The following is a 14,613-nucleotide window of genomic DNA, read 5'->3' on the forward strand; positions in this document are numbered from 1 at the left end:
TGTCATCACACTTTGGTCATTGTCATCAGTTACTGTAAAAAACATGGTTTATTCAATATCAGATTTAAATGGGCGCAAATTGTTCTTTGAGGAATGTTTTCCTTTTTGTTTTTGTGTTCTTTTGGCTATTGGTATATTATGGGTAATTGAGTATAGTATATCAACCACATGTTCCATAATTATTCAATATCCTATGTTGGCAATAAGGAAATATCTATCATATGTTATTATTAATAATTAGTACATTTTGTATCAATCAATTATGAATTGTAAAACAATTTTTTTCAAACGAAGCAAACTTTTTCAATTATTAAACTCAACAAAATACGCGTGCACACGCAAAGGCACGACATTGACTTTTCTTAATACATTTAAATTGATGAAATCTTATTTATATTTCAAGAATATAATATACAAAATCTTCCAACTTCTTAAATATTACCAAAAACTTGTATAAGACGGTAAATTTACAAAATCCATTCACACCAGTCATCTTCAAATTGAATCAGAAATATGTCAAAATATCTCTGGTAAGTAATCAATAAGCAAATAACTTATGATTGTATACCATTTGAACTCTTTAGTCTGTAATAAGATTAGTTGAATTTCGAATCATTACAATTTTGCTTCTCCTCTCTCAATCCTTGAACCTCATTGGTCCGTTACCCGTGTTGTTATAAGTAAAACTATGCTGTTATGAGATACTTTTCAGTTCTAAGGAATGTACTGAAACGGCTACTTTAAAAAACGGTCGTAGGTAAAACAAATTTAACAGCTGATGTATCTTCGATATCAATAACAACCTTTATTGATGTATGTGAACCTTAAGACACCAAAACATTATGAAGTTATTCAACGTCTGTGGAGCAGTCTTGATGATTTGGTTGGAATAACTGCGCCAGTTTCGTCTGCCCAAGGGTGAATCCTCCCCCAAACTCCGCCATCTTCGGAGGCCATTTTTTGCATAGTTGAAGCCCAGAGTGCCAACATTCCAACGACGTGCCAGCTTTGACAAGAAAGAGCCTGCAGCGAAACACGGAGGTATGAATTGTTTTACCTTAAACTCTTGACTAAGTAAAATTTATATTTTATTTATTTTGTGGTATAAACGCCATTAAAATATTTTCTACTGTCAAAAACCATTTAAATGGTCCATATATTACAGATATCTGGTTGGCTTCAGATAGTTGAAATAAAGTAGTGATTTAATGAAAATATTCGTAGCAATTTAATTTATTTTAAGTGATTTATTTGGTAATCAATGTTCCAAATAACTACATGTTCGCTCATAGAAACGCCAAGTAAATATTTTTTGCTAATAGAACCCCAAGAAAATATATGTCATTGTCACACTACAGTACTAGTATGTTGAAGATGGTGATCAATTTCGATTGGACACTTCAATCATCAGAACCAACAGAACTCAAAAATTAGTAAAAACACATTCTCGTTAACAGGGGACCTTTTCATTTAACACTACTAGTGGTCGTCCAGTGGCCGAAAACTCGACCAAAAATATGCAATATGACATCTCTAATTTTATCCAACGCTGTAAGTAAAACATGTGATTGGAATTTCTTCCATTTGTTTTGATTTTCTGTTTATATTTTGTTGTTATTTCGTCACCAGCATGGCAACCCATGAGGCCAATGTTAATTATTAAATTCATTTTTGTGCTTATTGTTGAGCCTATTTTAATTAATAAAGGGATTATGCACATCTACAGGAAAATATCTTTCTAACAGTACGCGTATATTTTCCCTGTGATGCACACGAGCTGAGAAAAAAGGTTTTACAGAAACATGCTCGCCTATTATACAGTATAGATATTATATGTCGTATTCATTAAGTATATTTACATAAAACACTGAGCAAATAATTGTGAGAAAGCTAGTCATTTGAAGGTACTTTAGAAAAAACATTTGTCATTACTGGTTATAGAACTAACGTAGTTTATGATCGCTGGTATCTCTGGTGAATAAATAAACCAGGGATCTTAAGACATAAAACACGATGGATCTCCAACATAAACAAAATTACGTCACTGGCACGAAAGAAAATATGTTTATTTTCCTGTTGAAATGGAACCTTTGACTGTATGGAGTTAAAAATTTACAAACCAGATGATACAATGATAAGTATATGTGACAAAATATATGCTGGGTATACCTTATTTTATTTTAATATTTATTTTGCAACAGCTGTTGATTTATAGCATTTATTCTGAGTCGGTTTATTGTTAAAACGTTTTTATGATGTACAAAATTTTGTTATTCGCTTGTCTGGTTTGGAAATATTTTAACTCCATACAGTCAAAGTTTCCATTTCAACAATAAATTGTGTTCCATAAATGTTTTTTTATTGAGCTTCTCGAAAGTGTAAGATGAATAGCATTCAACAATGTATCGCGAACAAATCAAATTTAAATATTATTAGGTACTTATACTTGAAACTGTATTGATAGGTATTACGTATAGTAATCTTGAATACGTCAAACATATTCGTAGAACATTTCAGCTATCTCGGTGAAGTAATTTTTCATTGAACATCTGTCACAGGACACTTATTTTCATAACACATTAGATACTTTAACATGTGAATAAATTTTTGTAAGTTTTATTCAATTGCGAGACGAAGTCTGAGGGGTGCATTGGAGTCGTAAGGGGAGGGGAGGGGGGGAGTATCAAAGTACCTTGTGATAAGCTTAAGATCACCCTCAGCTTCTGGTATCAGCTTCTGCACGGTAATCATCATCATCCATCATATTACATTTGTATTACATTTAAACGAACACTATCTAGCACTGACCTAATTAGCTAATCGTCATGTTTGGGTGTAGTGCTGTTGAACTAGTGAGTACACATACTGATTAAAAAAATTCTCATTAGAGTAACATATGGTTGCTCAAAACCCATGGGATTTTTCGTATGTTTCTTTTATTGGAGATAGTTTTTATGTTAACAAGTTATTATCTTCAAGAATATGTATCACTTATAATATGGTGATGTACACGTAAATTGAGCTGAATATTACGCAAGAAGTGTATAACTGAGTGAAATGATCTGTGTAGTGAGTACTTTTGTTGCTGACTATGATCAGCTGTTACTTTAGCTTTTTTTCATGTATTAAAAGCCCAATGATCAGGAACAGCTGGGTCTAGCTTTGAAAATACAATAACAAAATTACTGGCATACATTTATATTTGAAAAATCCAAAACATTGACAAGTAATGTGTTTTGATTACTTCATCAAAATGTTTTTTATTAAAATCCTCACTTACATTAAGTTAGTTGATTCATTTAAAATTTTTATTTTATAGCTTAGTAGTGTGTTTTCAAAATATTTTTTCATATTCACTTATTCTTTATGTGCCATACTTTTTGTTCATAACAGAGCAATTTCGTAAATATTTCTTTAAAAATATTTTATTTTTCAATTAGTAATTTTATTGTACTTAAATTCTATTAAAATCCACTATTTCAATCCTAATTTTTAAATAATTATATCACAAAACCTCTCATATATCCAAGATTATCCCAACCCACTTCGAAACAAAGAACCCTTTTGGCTTCAGCTTGTTACGAGTAACATTTTTTTTACATTTATTCACTAATTTTAAAATAATTAAACGCTTAGACACTCTATTAGTACAACTCTAATTTTCTGAACAAAAAACAAAATATTACCCCCCAAAAACTAAATAGAAGGTACAAAATATATTTTTTATTTACCTAAAACTCTAATACCTACTCCAACCTAACACTCCTAAATTTCAACCGATACCAAAACACCTAAAAAATCAGCTGTCATTTACGTGCTGATCCCTCATCCGACCATTGAGAAGAAAGCCACTCGGGCAATTAGCAATGTAGGAGCAAGCGGCGAGCGGAGCGGCGCGGCGAGGTGCGATGGGTAGGGCGGCGGCTGCGCGTTGTTACAGTCAATATGACCAGGGGCCCAGGCCCACACTCCCGGTATGTGAGTGAGTGAGTGAACGACTGGAACGATGGGAACCGGTGATTCTGGGAGCACAATATGAACACATCTGCACTCGCGGCTCTAATGCTGCTTTTGTACGGTACCATCTTCCCCGGTGAGTGATAGTGTAAACCCTGTGGAGATAGTGAGTGTGTTCTTTGTCAGTGATCGATTAGTAAGGAGTAGGCCTAGTGGTTTAAATTTGTTATTGGTAAATTAAAAATAAAATACTATATTTTTGTATTAAATAAAGTATACAGTACATAAAACAAATGGTGTATACCACATTAAAATTAGCACCAACCCCACCTTTGATGTATTACGACACTGACTCCTCAAACTTCTCAAAAACACAACAAAAACATTTTAATTCACCATTTGACCCTTAATCGTTACCTAGTGACTGTTAAAACCCCCTTTGAACTAGTGAAACAAAGCTTAGGATGCGTAACCCCACCCAACGCCCGGTCGTTACTGAACCCTGCCCTTAAATGTAGCTCAGCTGATCCTTTGTCGGTATAAAACATTGTTGTGTTGATAATGAGAGTTTGTGTGTAATAGATGAGATATGATCAGACGACAAAGGGGTATAAAGAATGGAACGGTCCAAGTGATCCACCCTAGCGCGGAACGTCGAGTAGCAGTGTGTACTTTGTGAAATAATTGATTCCAGCCTTGGATTTGACGGGGAGGGTTGAAATTGTGGAAATATTTAGTCGTGAGGTATACTGTGGAATGTAAATGGTATTGCTAGTAAACAATTAAATATTTGATTCTCTTAACATTCAGTTATAAACCACACAATGATACGACGTGCTAAAAGATCTGATGTATTTTGAAACTGTACCCAGTCCAAAAGGTGTAATGTATTAAAAGAAATATTCCACATGAAAACACAATAAAACATAAAAATATGTGAACACTTTTAAAATGTTGATTTTAAATGTTTTCACTAAAAGACCCATTACCTATTGATAAATATATTAATATAAATAACTAATCAAAATAACCAATGCAATAACAGTGTTTAGTAATTTTAAAAATATTATTATGTTGATGTATATAATTACTCTAAATCAAATAGAAACTACTCAACCTAAAGAACCTCAACAATTTCCTAAAGTATGCCAATATTTAATTTTGTTAAATATACTTTATGAACTTGTACTAAAAAAGCAAACATTTTTCCTGTTAATATTTGTTATTTTCCTTTTTTTCGTACAACTACAAAGTTTTTCATACAATTCCTTTTAAGAATGGATTTCAGTTGGAAAATTTCGATGTTGTGACAATGACAATTGTAATTTTAGAAAGGACAGTGATGCCATGTGTTTTCATAAACATTCAACAATGAATGGCATAATAACCCTCTGCCCTCCCCCTCTAACCCCCCACCACCCCTTCAATGCTCATACGTCATCATAGATTGCTATTGAAACTTCAAACACCACCAAACTGTTAACTCCCTTCCATCCCCATTAGTGTGTGATAGGAATTAATTCAACTCATCCATCGATTATTATGCATTAATCATAATTGTTTTATAATATACACCGGTAACCTTTGTTTCCCAACTATTTATCCGAGTTGTTAGTCTCGATTATCAACTAGCCTAGGTTGAACAATTATTTTTAACCTAAAAGTAAAAATTTTTAATATATTTAATTTTTTAGGCTATGTTTATTTTGAGAAATTTTTAAGAAAATTTAAAAGGCTTTAAAACTGTTTTTAATTTGAATAATGTTTTATTAATAGTGTTCAGTATTGTTTAACTAACTACTAGAGGTCGTCAAGTGGTCAAAAGCTCAGCCAAAAATATGTAATATACAGCCTTCTCTATTTTCACCCCACGCTGTAAATAAAACATGTGATTGGAATTTCTTCCATATGTTATGATTTTCTGTTTATATTTCGTCACCAACCCATAAGGCCTATGTTAATTTTTTTAATTTTAAATTCGTTTTTGTGTTTATTTTTTAGCCTATTTTAATTTACAAAGGGATTCTGCACATCTACAGACAAATATCTTTCTAACACTATCCGTGGATTTTCCCTACAATGCACAGGAGCTGAGAAAAAAGGTTTTCAAGAAACATGCTTGCCTATTAATATATAAATTTACAGTGGCCAACATTTACAATTACTTATATAAATTAATAATACACTCATAAAACTTAACATGCAACACCATTTACATACATAGTGCGTTGTATGTCACTATGTAATAGTCTTAGAATCGTGTTAGATTCGGAAATATGAGGTTTAATCAAAGAAAATCCAGCATAGCTACATGGAAATTCATCATAATCCAGCTCGGTGACGTATATTGAAATAAACTGTTTATAAATTAGACTATAAATATTTGTTTGAATTCATAATTCATAAAAGCTAAAGTTTATATTTGATCAAAACAAAAAAATATTCTTCCAATTTTGTTTTAAAATGAAATGACAAACATGATGGCATTTTGGGGATCTATACCTTGTTGTGAACAAATATCAGGCAGTTTATCTGACAAAACACTGATTTTATACCAAAGCTGTGACTTTCCAGACCATATCATGTTACAAAATATCACTCAACGTGGCAGACCATATATTTGACACAAGATAGTATGTAACCGCACACGTTTTGTGTATCACCTCACACATTTGTGATTTCATGTTACACAAAAACACACAATATACACAATATCGTGTTTATACACAAGTTTTGACTTTTATCTGCTGCATTGTCAAATCGTCTTACAACAAAATATCAGTCATTTTTACAACTAATTTGACATGTAGTAGTTTGTATACAAACAATCTGTAACCTTCCACCTCCACATCCATACTGACTCCATTCTTCTTCTTCTTTCCATACTGACATATCGTGTCACAACGAAATACTATTGTACCTTTATGGAACAATTGTAGGATTTTTGTATTAAAAAGGAACATGTTTAAATAAGCCAGAATTTTCTACTGTCAAAATAAAATTTTCTAAGTTAACAATCGATACTATAAGAGGCCAAATGAAAAGGTTTTATTCACAATACATCAACTTTTTGACGTGGACCGTTTAAAAAATCATTGGTCATAAAACCAGTAGACCCTTTTAGGAGCTTTTGAACTATAATTTTTATTCTATAATTGGTGACCTTAACCTAAAAGCACAAAAGATACGTCAAATAACACTTATAATAATACCTTAACACAATTGATTATCTAGTTCAATAGGTCCTACAACTAATGTGAACCACACTACACATTTTTTTACACAAAAACATAGTTTTAACAAATCCAACCTTCCACTCGCTGTATTATAACGTGCTTCACAGTGTAGAATTGACAGAGTTGGTGGGCCGCACACAACATCGTCGGGCCTGAATTGTTGAAAGCCCCCGGGGCTCTACATTGTCTCCCATGCTTACATATTGATGGCAGATAGTCGGCCCTACTCCCTACAATAATACTACATGACTCCGTTATATTACTTAGGCGTTGTGCCAAGCTATGTGACTTAAAAAGTGTGTGTCAATTTTAGAACGTTTCTGTGTGACTCAATAAATTTCACTATGTGACTTAGTTTAAATTTCTATAATACTTATGTGAAAAAATATTAGGTAGCTGTTATAAGTTATTTGCATGGTAAACACCAAAGATTAACTAATCTGTGGAACTCAATTTTAACACATTTTTCTATGACTCACTAATAAATTTCATGATGTGACCCAGTTTCAATTTCTATAAAAATCCAATCTGACAACATATTAGCTTTAATAACCTTTCTGCATGATGCACACCAAAGATTTTACTATGTGACTTGAAAACCATGAGGCTCAAATTTGGCAGACTTTTTTGCATGACTCACTAATAAATTTCACGATGTCACCATGTGACCCAGTTTCAATTTCTAAAATACTCAACATCCCTATGTGACAAAACATTAGCTGGTATAGATTTTCTGCATGGTGTACACCATAGATTTTACCGTGCGACTTAAAAATGGTGGGACATAATTTTAGCACACTTTTGTATGACTCCAAGCAGCAAGCAATTTAATGATGCTATCTAGAAAACAATAATTGGCATTAGGTAGTAATAATACCAAGCTTCGGACAGCCCCAATTTTTTTTCGTCATCAATTTTTACATTTCTGTTACAAACACAACTTGAAATATCGTGTTGTTAGCGGCGATTCCATAATGTACTAAATAAGTTGAGGTTAGCAAACCGAAAATTTTACCATATATTTTTTTCTGTTCCTTATTTGAAGTTATCTGAAAACGTTAATTTTGCAAACGATTTAAAGAAATAAAAATGGCTGTTTTTTCGGACAGTATGATGAATGACATTTTACATAATAACATGAGTTAACATAATAACAAGTTGAACACATGTTAGGATTAAAATCTATGTATTAATTGGTCAAGCATGTTTCTGTAAAGCCTATTTTCTCAGCTTTTATGCATCACAGGGAAAATCTACGCATACTGTAATGTTTCTTGTAGATGTGTAAAATTCCTTTATAAATTAAAATAGGCTCAAAAATAAGCACGAAAATGAATTTGAAGTCAAACAAACATTAACATGGGTCTTATGGGTTGCCATGCTGGTGACAAAATAACAACAAAATATAAACTGAAAATCAAAAAAATGGAAGAAATTCCAATCACATGTTTTATTTACAGCGGTAAAAATAGAGAATCCTCTACATTACATATTTTGGTCGAGTTTTCGACCACTGGACGACCTCAAGTGTAAATAAAAACATATGCTGACAAATTGCAAAATACAGAAAACTAGTCACTAGAGAACCATGTTTATATTGTAAAATGTTTTTCTCTTGACCTAAGAAACAATTTTGTATGGAAAATTCCAGTGAGTTCCGGGACACCCTGTATATCGCATAGTTTCCTATCTCGTATCAATGTAACAAATTCTATCTTGGGTATTACAGGCTAAACAAATATAGCAAATCCCGAAATAAAACGAGGCATTGTGTCAATTTATTTCTTCGGTTTTAATAAGTTCTTTATTTCATCAAATTCCCCCTGGGTGTCTATTGTTATTGAGTAGCTCTCAATTCAGAAACAATATTTTTAACTCCGCAGTTGTTTAGTTTTTAAAGAAATCCAACTGCCTCTGTACTTATTTTAAAAGCTATGATACACGTCATAATACATACATAACAAGTACTGAACATTGAGAAAGTTGTAGGACTATGTAAAACTAAAAGCTTCGTAAGTTAAATATTTACGCATTTCCTAATTTAACGATTAAATAAATCTTAATTATGTCCTTAAAAATATTCTTCATTTAGGTTTAGAGACTTGATTGGTTTCTATAGCAAGTTATTGTATTGTCTTAAATGTTATAAGAAAATCAAATTATTTTTGCTTGAGTAACAGTTCTTTCAATTACTGTATTTAATTCTTCTTGTTTAAATAATTGTAAAAATACGATAGCATCGTTAGAATATTGGATTTGTTTTATCTTTAAAGTTTTTAATTAGCACATTTTATTATAAGATATTGCAGCCTGTATATATGTGGCATTTTCTATGTGTGTATTTTAGAGTCGAAATATTTCAGTTACATATTTAAATAGTTTAATAAACATGACAATTGTTTTGCACAATTTCTTTTAAAAGTTTCATTATTTTACATTTTGCAACTAAGAGGTTTTTATAAAAAAAACAAGGATTACTTTTTTTTGCTTTTCAATAGAATTTATATTTATACTTACAGTTGATAAAATGTGATTAACATTTTGACACTTCTTTGGGCTGGAATCCAATTTTATACCAAAAAATATTAATCAACTTGAAGGTGTGGCTGGCCGAGATCTTTTTACTCATCGTTGCACAGTAGTCTCTAATTTTCTTTGCCCTTTTTGCGCTACATTACTTCTTTCAAACGTCTCAAGCTGTTATTACTTTATGTAAGCATGTATTTTCCACTGTATGTTAGTAAATATTAAATCCCTTAAAATTACTTAATAGATTAATTTATTTTTTTAACCTTATTATTGTTACAATACAAGGAAGATCAATTACTTAAATTTAACTATTTATACAACATTTCAACCACTTGTCTTAATCGTAAAAACGTAAATGATGTTTTTAGGAAAAGTAAATACTGATTTTATTATTTAGATGTGTGAGATTCAGTTGCTCTTAAAGTTAAAGGTCGAAAAAATATGAACGTCTTAAGCTGTTGAAAATTTTGATTTTTTCATTTAATAGAAAGGATGAAAAGTAATTAAATTAGCCTAGCTGTTTAAAACTGAAACAACGGGTGAAGAGTTAGAATGATGTACATTGCATCTTAGCTGTTCATCGGCAAAATCTGTATTCCAATAAAAACATTGCGCTTTAAACAGAAATACATAAAATGAGTAGATATGCAAATCATTACCCACTGCTGTTTAATGGTATGTCATTGAAGTCATAAATGGTTATTTCTGCCAAAACTCTGAAATACCTTATACAGCTTAATATTCCGCAACTAGAAACATTGTAAATTACCCTAGCCTCAGGAAACCTGCAGACTAAGAATATTACTGTTTGCCTGATTAGATTTTCACTTAATTAGTTGTAATATATCTTTTACTATGATTACTTCAAAAGTCAATGGTCATATTCATTTAATATTTAAATAACATGTTAAACTATAATTTTAATTTGCTGTTCCCTCCAAAATAATAAGGTTTTTTGTTAAATATTAAGAGCTGAAGACCTATTTACCGAATTTTTCAGAATACAATAAACCATCAAGTATTAACAGTTTTCTTTTTCTTGATAAGAATAACTTGGATTTTTTTACTTAAGGGTTTAGAACTTTTCTGTAACTAAATTGTAAAATAGCGCTTCAGTAGGCTGTTCAAATTTTTTTTAGGTTCTTGCCATAAGACCTATGGTAATAGCTTATTCCCTACTATGTAAAGACTTATAATGTAATTCGTTGATATTGATAGTTTCTGGTCATATTTCCTGCTAGAATATCTTACCTGAAAAGCTTATACACCAGTAGAAAGGTCAGCTGCTAACACTAGGGGAGTTACGATCCATTTCAGGACATGTTTTATAACAGTTCCGTTTTATTACTTACTACCTACTCAGCCTCCCTAGTCCGAGTTGGTATAACATCCACTATTATGATACGGTTTAAATTGTATTAAGCCAATTTAAATTTGTAGTATGCGCATTTGTAGCTGGTTATCCGATTTCTCAAAGTGCTTGTCTAGCTATCAGAATATATTCGATATCAAAAATATCAAAAGCTATTAGATTGTTTTTAGCTTGACCCAGTTGTCCTTAAAATTAGGTCTCCTGAACTATTCTGAAACCATCCTTAACGGATGATTTTAGTCAGCTATTAAAGTACAAGAATCGTATACTTCTTTATTATTCACCAATATAATATTACACTTTTCATCCTTTTAGAAAATCTAAAGCCTTTATCCTTAGATTCCTTTCCAACTTAATTCCTTGCATGGTTACGATTGAGTGCCCTGATTTTGGCAAAATACTCCGTTGGTACGAGTATACTTCTATAAGCTGTTTGTTGGTTTACTATTAACATTTTATAAATGTCTGTCTTAAATAACAATAGTAGGGGTTTAAGTAAGCGTATCTTTAAAAAACATATAGCTACAATACACGTCAGCTATTTTATATTTTGTACTAGGTATCCCAATAAGTTTGCCTGAATGAAATTATATATTTCTCAAAACTTGGTACGATTGATTTTTTTTTTCTAAACCCGATACTGAATGTGGAACTATTTTATACAACAGGTTCAAAGAAAATGTTTTTCTCCTATAAGATCTCTCCTTGTTGCGAAGCGTGGACCAACTACTAGTTTAAAATAACTATAGGCCTATCATGGGCTGTAAATTTTAAGTATAGGGCTTTTGTCAATTAATGTGACATAACTATTGATTTCTGTTATTCATTGAAACTGTTTTTTTTGTCATGCCTGGTCTACAACTGGTTATTTAGTTTATAAGAATTTATTTGTATTTGCATGTTTACTATAACCCCATTTATTACCTGAGTGATGTTATTAGCTAGCTTAAAGCTTATGAAACACTGAATAAATGCTTGAGAAAATTTACATATATTTTTAAACCGTGACACATTCTTGTTTGTGGTTAAGAGCTTTTAATTGCGAAAAATCAGAATCATTTGGTTTAAATTAAACATTAGTTGTAATCACTGTAATATGTTTAGCTATAGTAATGACATAGCTTAGTATTTTGTTATAATTTAACAGGTATGGCTGTTTTAAGTCTAAGTAACCATAAGTTTAAGTAACCAAAGAAGAAATAATACCTTTGTTTAAGTAACTTTTATAATATTTGCTGAATTTCATAATTATTTTAACATTCCAACCATAAAAGGCCGATTTTGAAGAAAATAGTAAACTGTTTTTGTATAAAGTAAAATTAATGTATACATCCATTGACTATAGATGGAGCTTAATCTTTGCATAAACATGGTTTTAGCAATTTTAGAGAAGAAATTAATGCAGTTCAATTACGGATTGCCGTTGTATTTAATATTTTAACCAATCTAAACCAAAATCACATCTTATTTTGGGCCACAGCACTTTTTTTACATCAAACAACAGATCAACTAAAACTAATGGGGAAAGTATGACTTTAGACTGTAGTAGAGATAAAACATACTGGAATACTCTTTGTCTTTTGAATACGAAATTGGCCACAGTTGGTTTACATAGATGGAATGTCTTCTTTAGTAAAGAAAATTAAACTATAAAGTAGTATTTATTAAAAGCTAATAATTATCATATTTGTCAAAATCAATTAAGATCTCTGTCCAATTCCCAGCCTGTAATAAGTATTTATATTATTCTTTGAAACAAAAATTTTACTCTTTTATCCTACTGTAAATACCTCATTAACATCTATTTGAAGGCTTAGTCAGATGCAAAATGCTTGAAAATAAAGGAAACTCTACTCTACGACTAAGGGGTTGGCCAATCAGTTTAAGTGGTGAGGATCAAAAAGTGATCGATGTTCTTTATTTTCCCTCTTCTATCGCCTCTTTAGCACGGTTTGATGTATTTCAAGCGAATGGTAGATTTAAGCTACATCCAAAGTTTTAAAGGGCTTTAACCCCTGAGTGGAAGTTTATCTTAAAACACTTAAGCCCTTTCCGCGAATTTCCCATATAGGGAATAAGCTATAATCGTTGTACTTATGGTAAGACTTGGACCCGGAACCGATTAAATTTTTTGTTTATAGGTCCCAAGGGGCCAAAAATACCATCCGATCAAATTCATATCTTTATATGTGTGTGTCCGTTAGCATGATAACTCGAGCAAAAACTATCCGATTTTGATGAAACTTTGTATAAACGAGTGGAGTTTTGTCCCCATTTTTACCCTAAAAACATAAAATTTGCAATTCCTTTTATAACCATTTTGTAGAGAAAATAATTTAAAAAGGAAATAATTCAGTATGTTGAAGTGTTATCATGCCCCTAATGCTTACAAAGAAAATTCCAAACAATTGTAATTTTAAAATTCCTATGTTATTTTACCACATAACCCATTTCAGAGAAGCAGTAAGGTTTTTTACGCTTTGATTTAAGATTTATGGATTAATAAGCAATATGGACGATGCAGCTTTAGGTTTTGGAGAAGATTCCTTTGCCCAGTGGTTCCGATCCCTCTGTTTATGTGGATTCACTTCATATAAAATCTAGGTTATGAGAATTTTCTCTGTTTTGCAGAACTGTCACCATATTTATATATTTAGAAGAAGCCATACAATCGGTTAATACCGTGGTATTTTTAACAAAGTATTGTACCCAACTAAGAAACGTATGCAACATTATTTTAGTCAATTTAAACTCGCACACACTGCCCAATCAATCTGTTTGAGCTTGTGGTAGCACACGGTGCAGTCTGTATCATAATACTAAACACACGTTTTGTGCGCATTCATGCATGCACCTTGCCCCGCATCATGCGGCAAATCGCATCATTCGCATCATTCGCGCCACAGGCTGTCGTTGACACTGATTATACAAACATAATCTAGTTCTGCTCCTTTGTCATAGGGTTTATTGAAAACTGCAATGATTTGTGCAAATTAATGGATGAATAATGAACTTATATAGTAGAATACTGGTACTTTTAATTCTTTGTGATTTTTCTTTGTAAGATTTTTTCCAAATGTGGATGCTTGGGTGGTTTACACAATCTCAAAATTCTGGAAAATTAGCCAAATCCTGGTATTAAAATGTATATGGTTAAATGATTAAGGTATGTTAAATATTTAGTTAAACATCATCATTCGCATACTTTTCATTCACAATTCCGACTATGAACTCTCAGACTAGTTGAACTCTCTGAACAGTTTTCAAACTACCAAAAGTTTAAAATTTAAGTTTAAAACAACATCTATTACAACTCTGTATCAATACTTCTACTACATTCATTTAATAAAGAATTTATTAAATAAATTACCTCGTTATTTTTCTATTAAGAAAGATCACTAAGTATAACAAACCACAATTTAGGTTTATAGTAACAATTTAGGCTAAACAGAAAAAAATAACTAATTTCAACTACACAATAATTTTGATCTTGATTAGTTATAGTATAAATGATTTCTT

General features: G+C 31.4%; 1 protein-coding gene across 1 annotated transcript in view; it reads left to right on the top strand.

The window, feature by feature from the left end:
- Nucleotides 1-4,040: 4,040 nt before the first annotated feature.
- LOC128996236 (acetylcholine receptor subunit beta-like 1) overlaps nt 4,041-14,613 on the top strand; it is a 68,287-nt gene continuing 57,714 nt past the window's right edge. The window contains exon 1 of the mRNA XM_054421397.1: nt 4,041-4,093. Within this exon, the coding sequence (XP_054277372.1) occupies nt 4,063-4,093 (31 nt within the window). The 5' untranslated portion in view covers nt 4,041-4,062. The remainder of the gene's footprint in view (nt 4,094-14,613) is intronic.

Source organism: Macrosteles quadrilineatus, unplaced genomic scaffold, assembly GCF_028750875.1.
Source record: "Macrosteles quadrilineatus isolate MER2022 unplaced genomic scaffold, UCM_ALF_1.0 Scaffold_6__1_contigs__length_79288215, whole genome shotgun sequence".
Taxonomy (NCBI): domain Eukaryota; kingdom Metazoa; phylum Arthropoda; class Insecta; order Hemiptera; family Cicadellidae; genus Macrosteles; species Macrosteles quadrilineatus.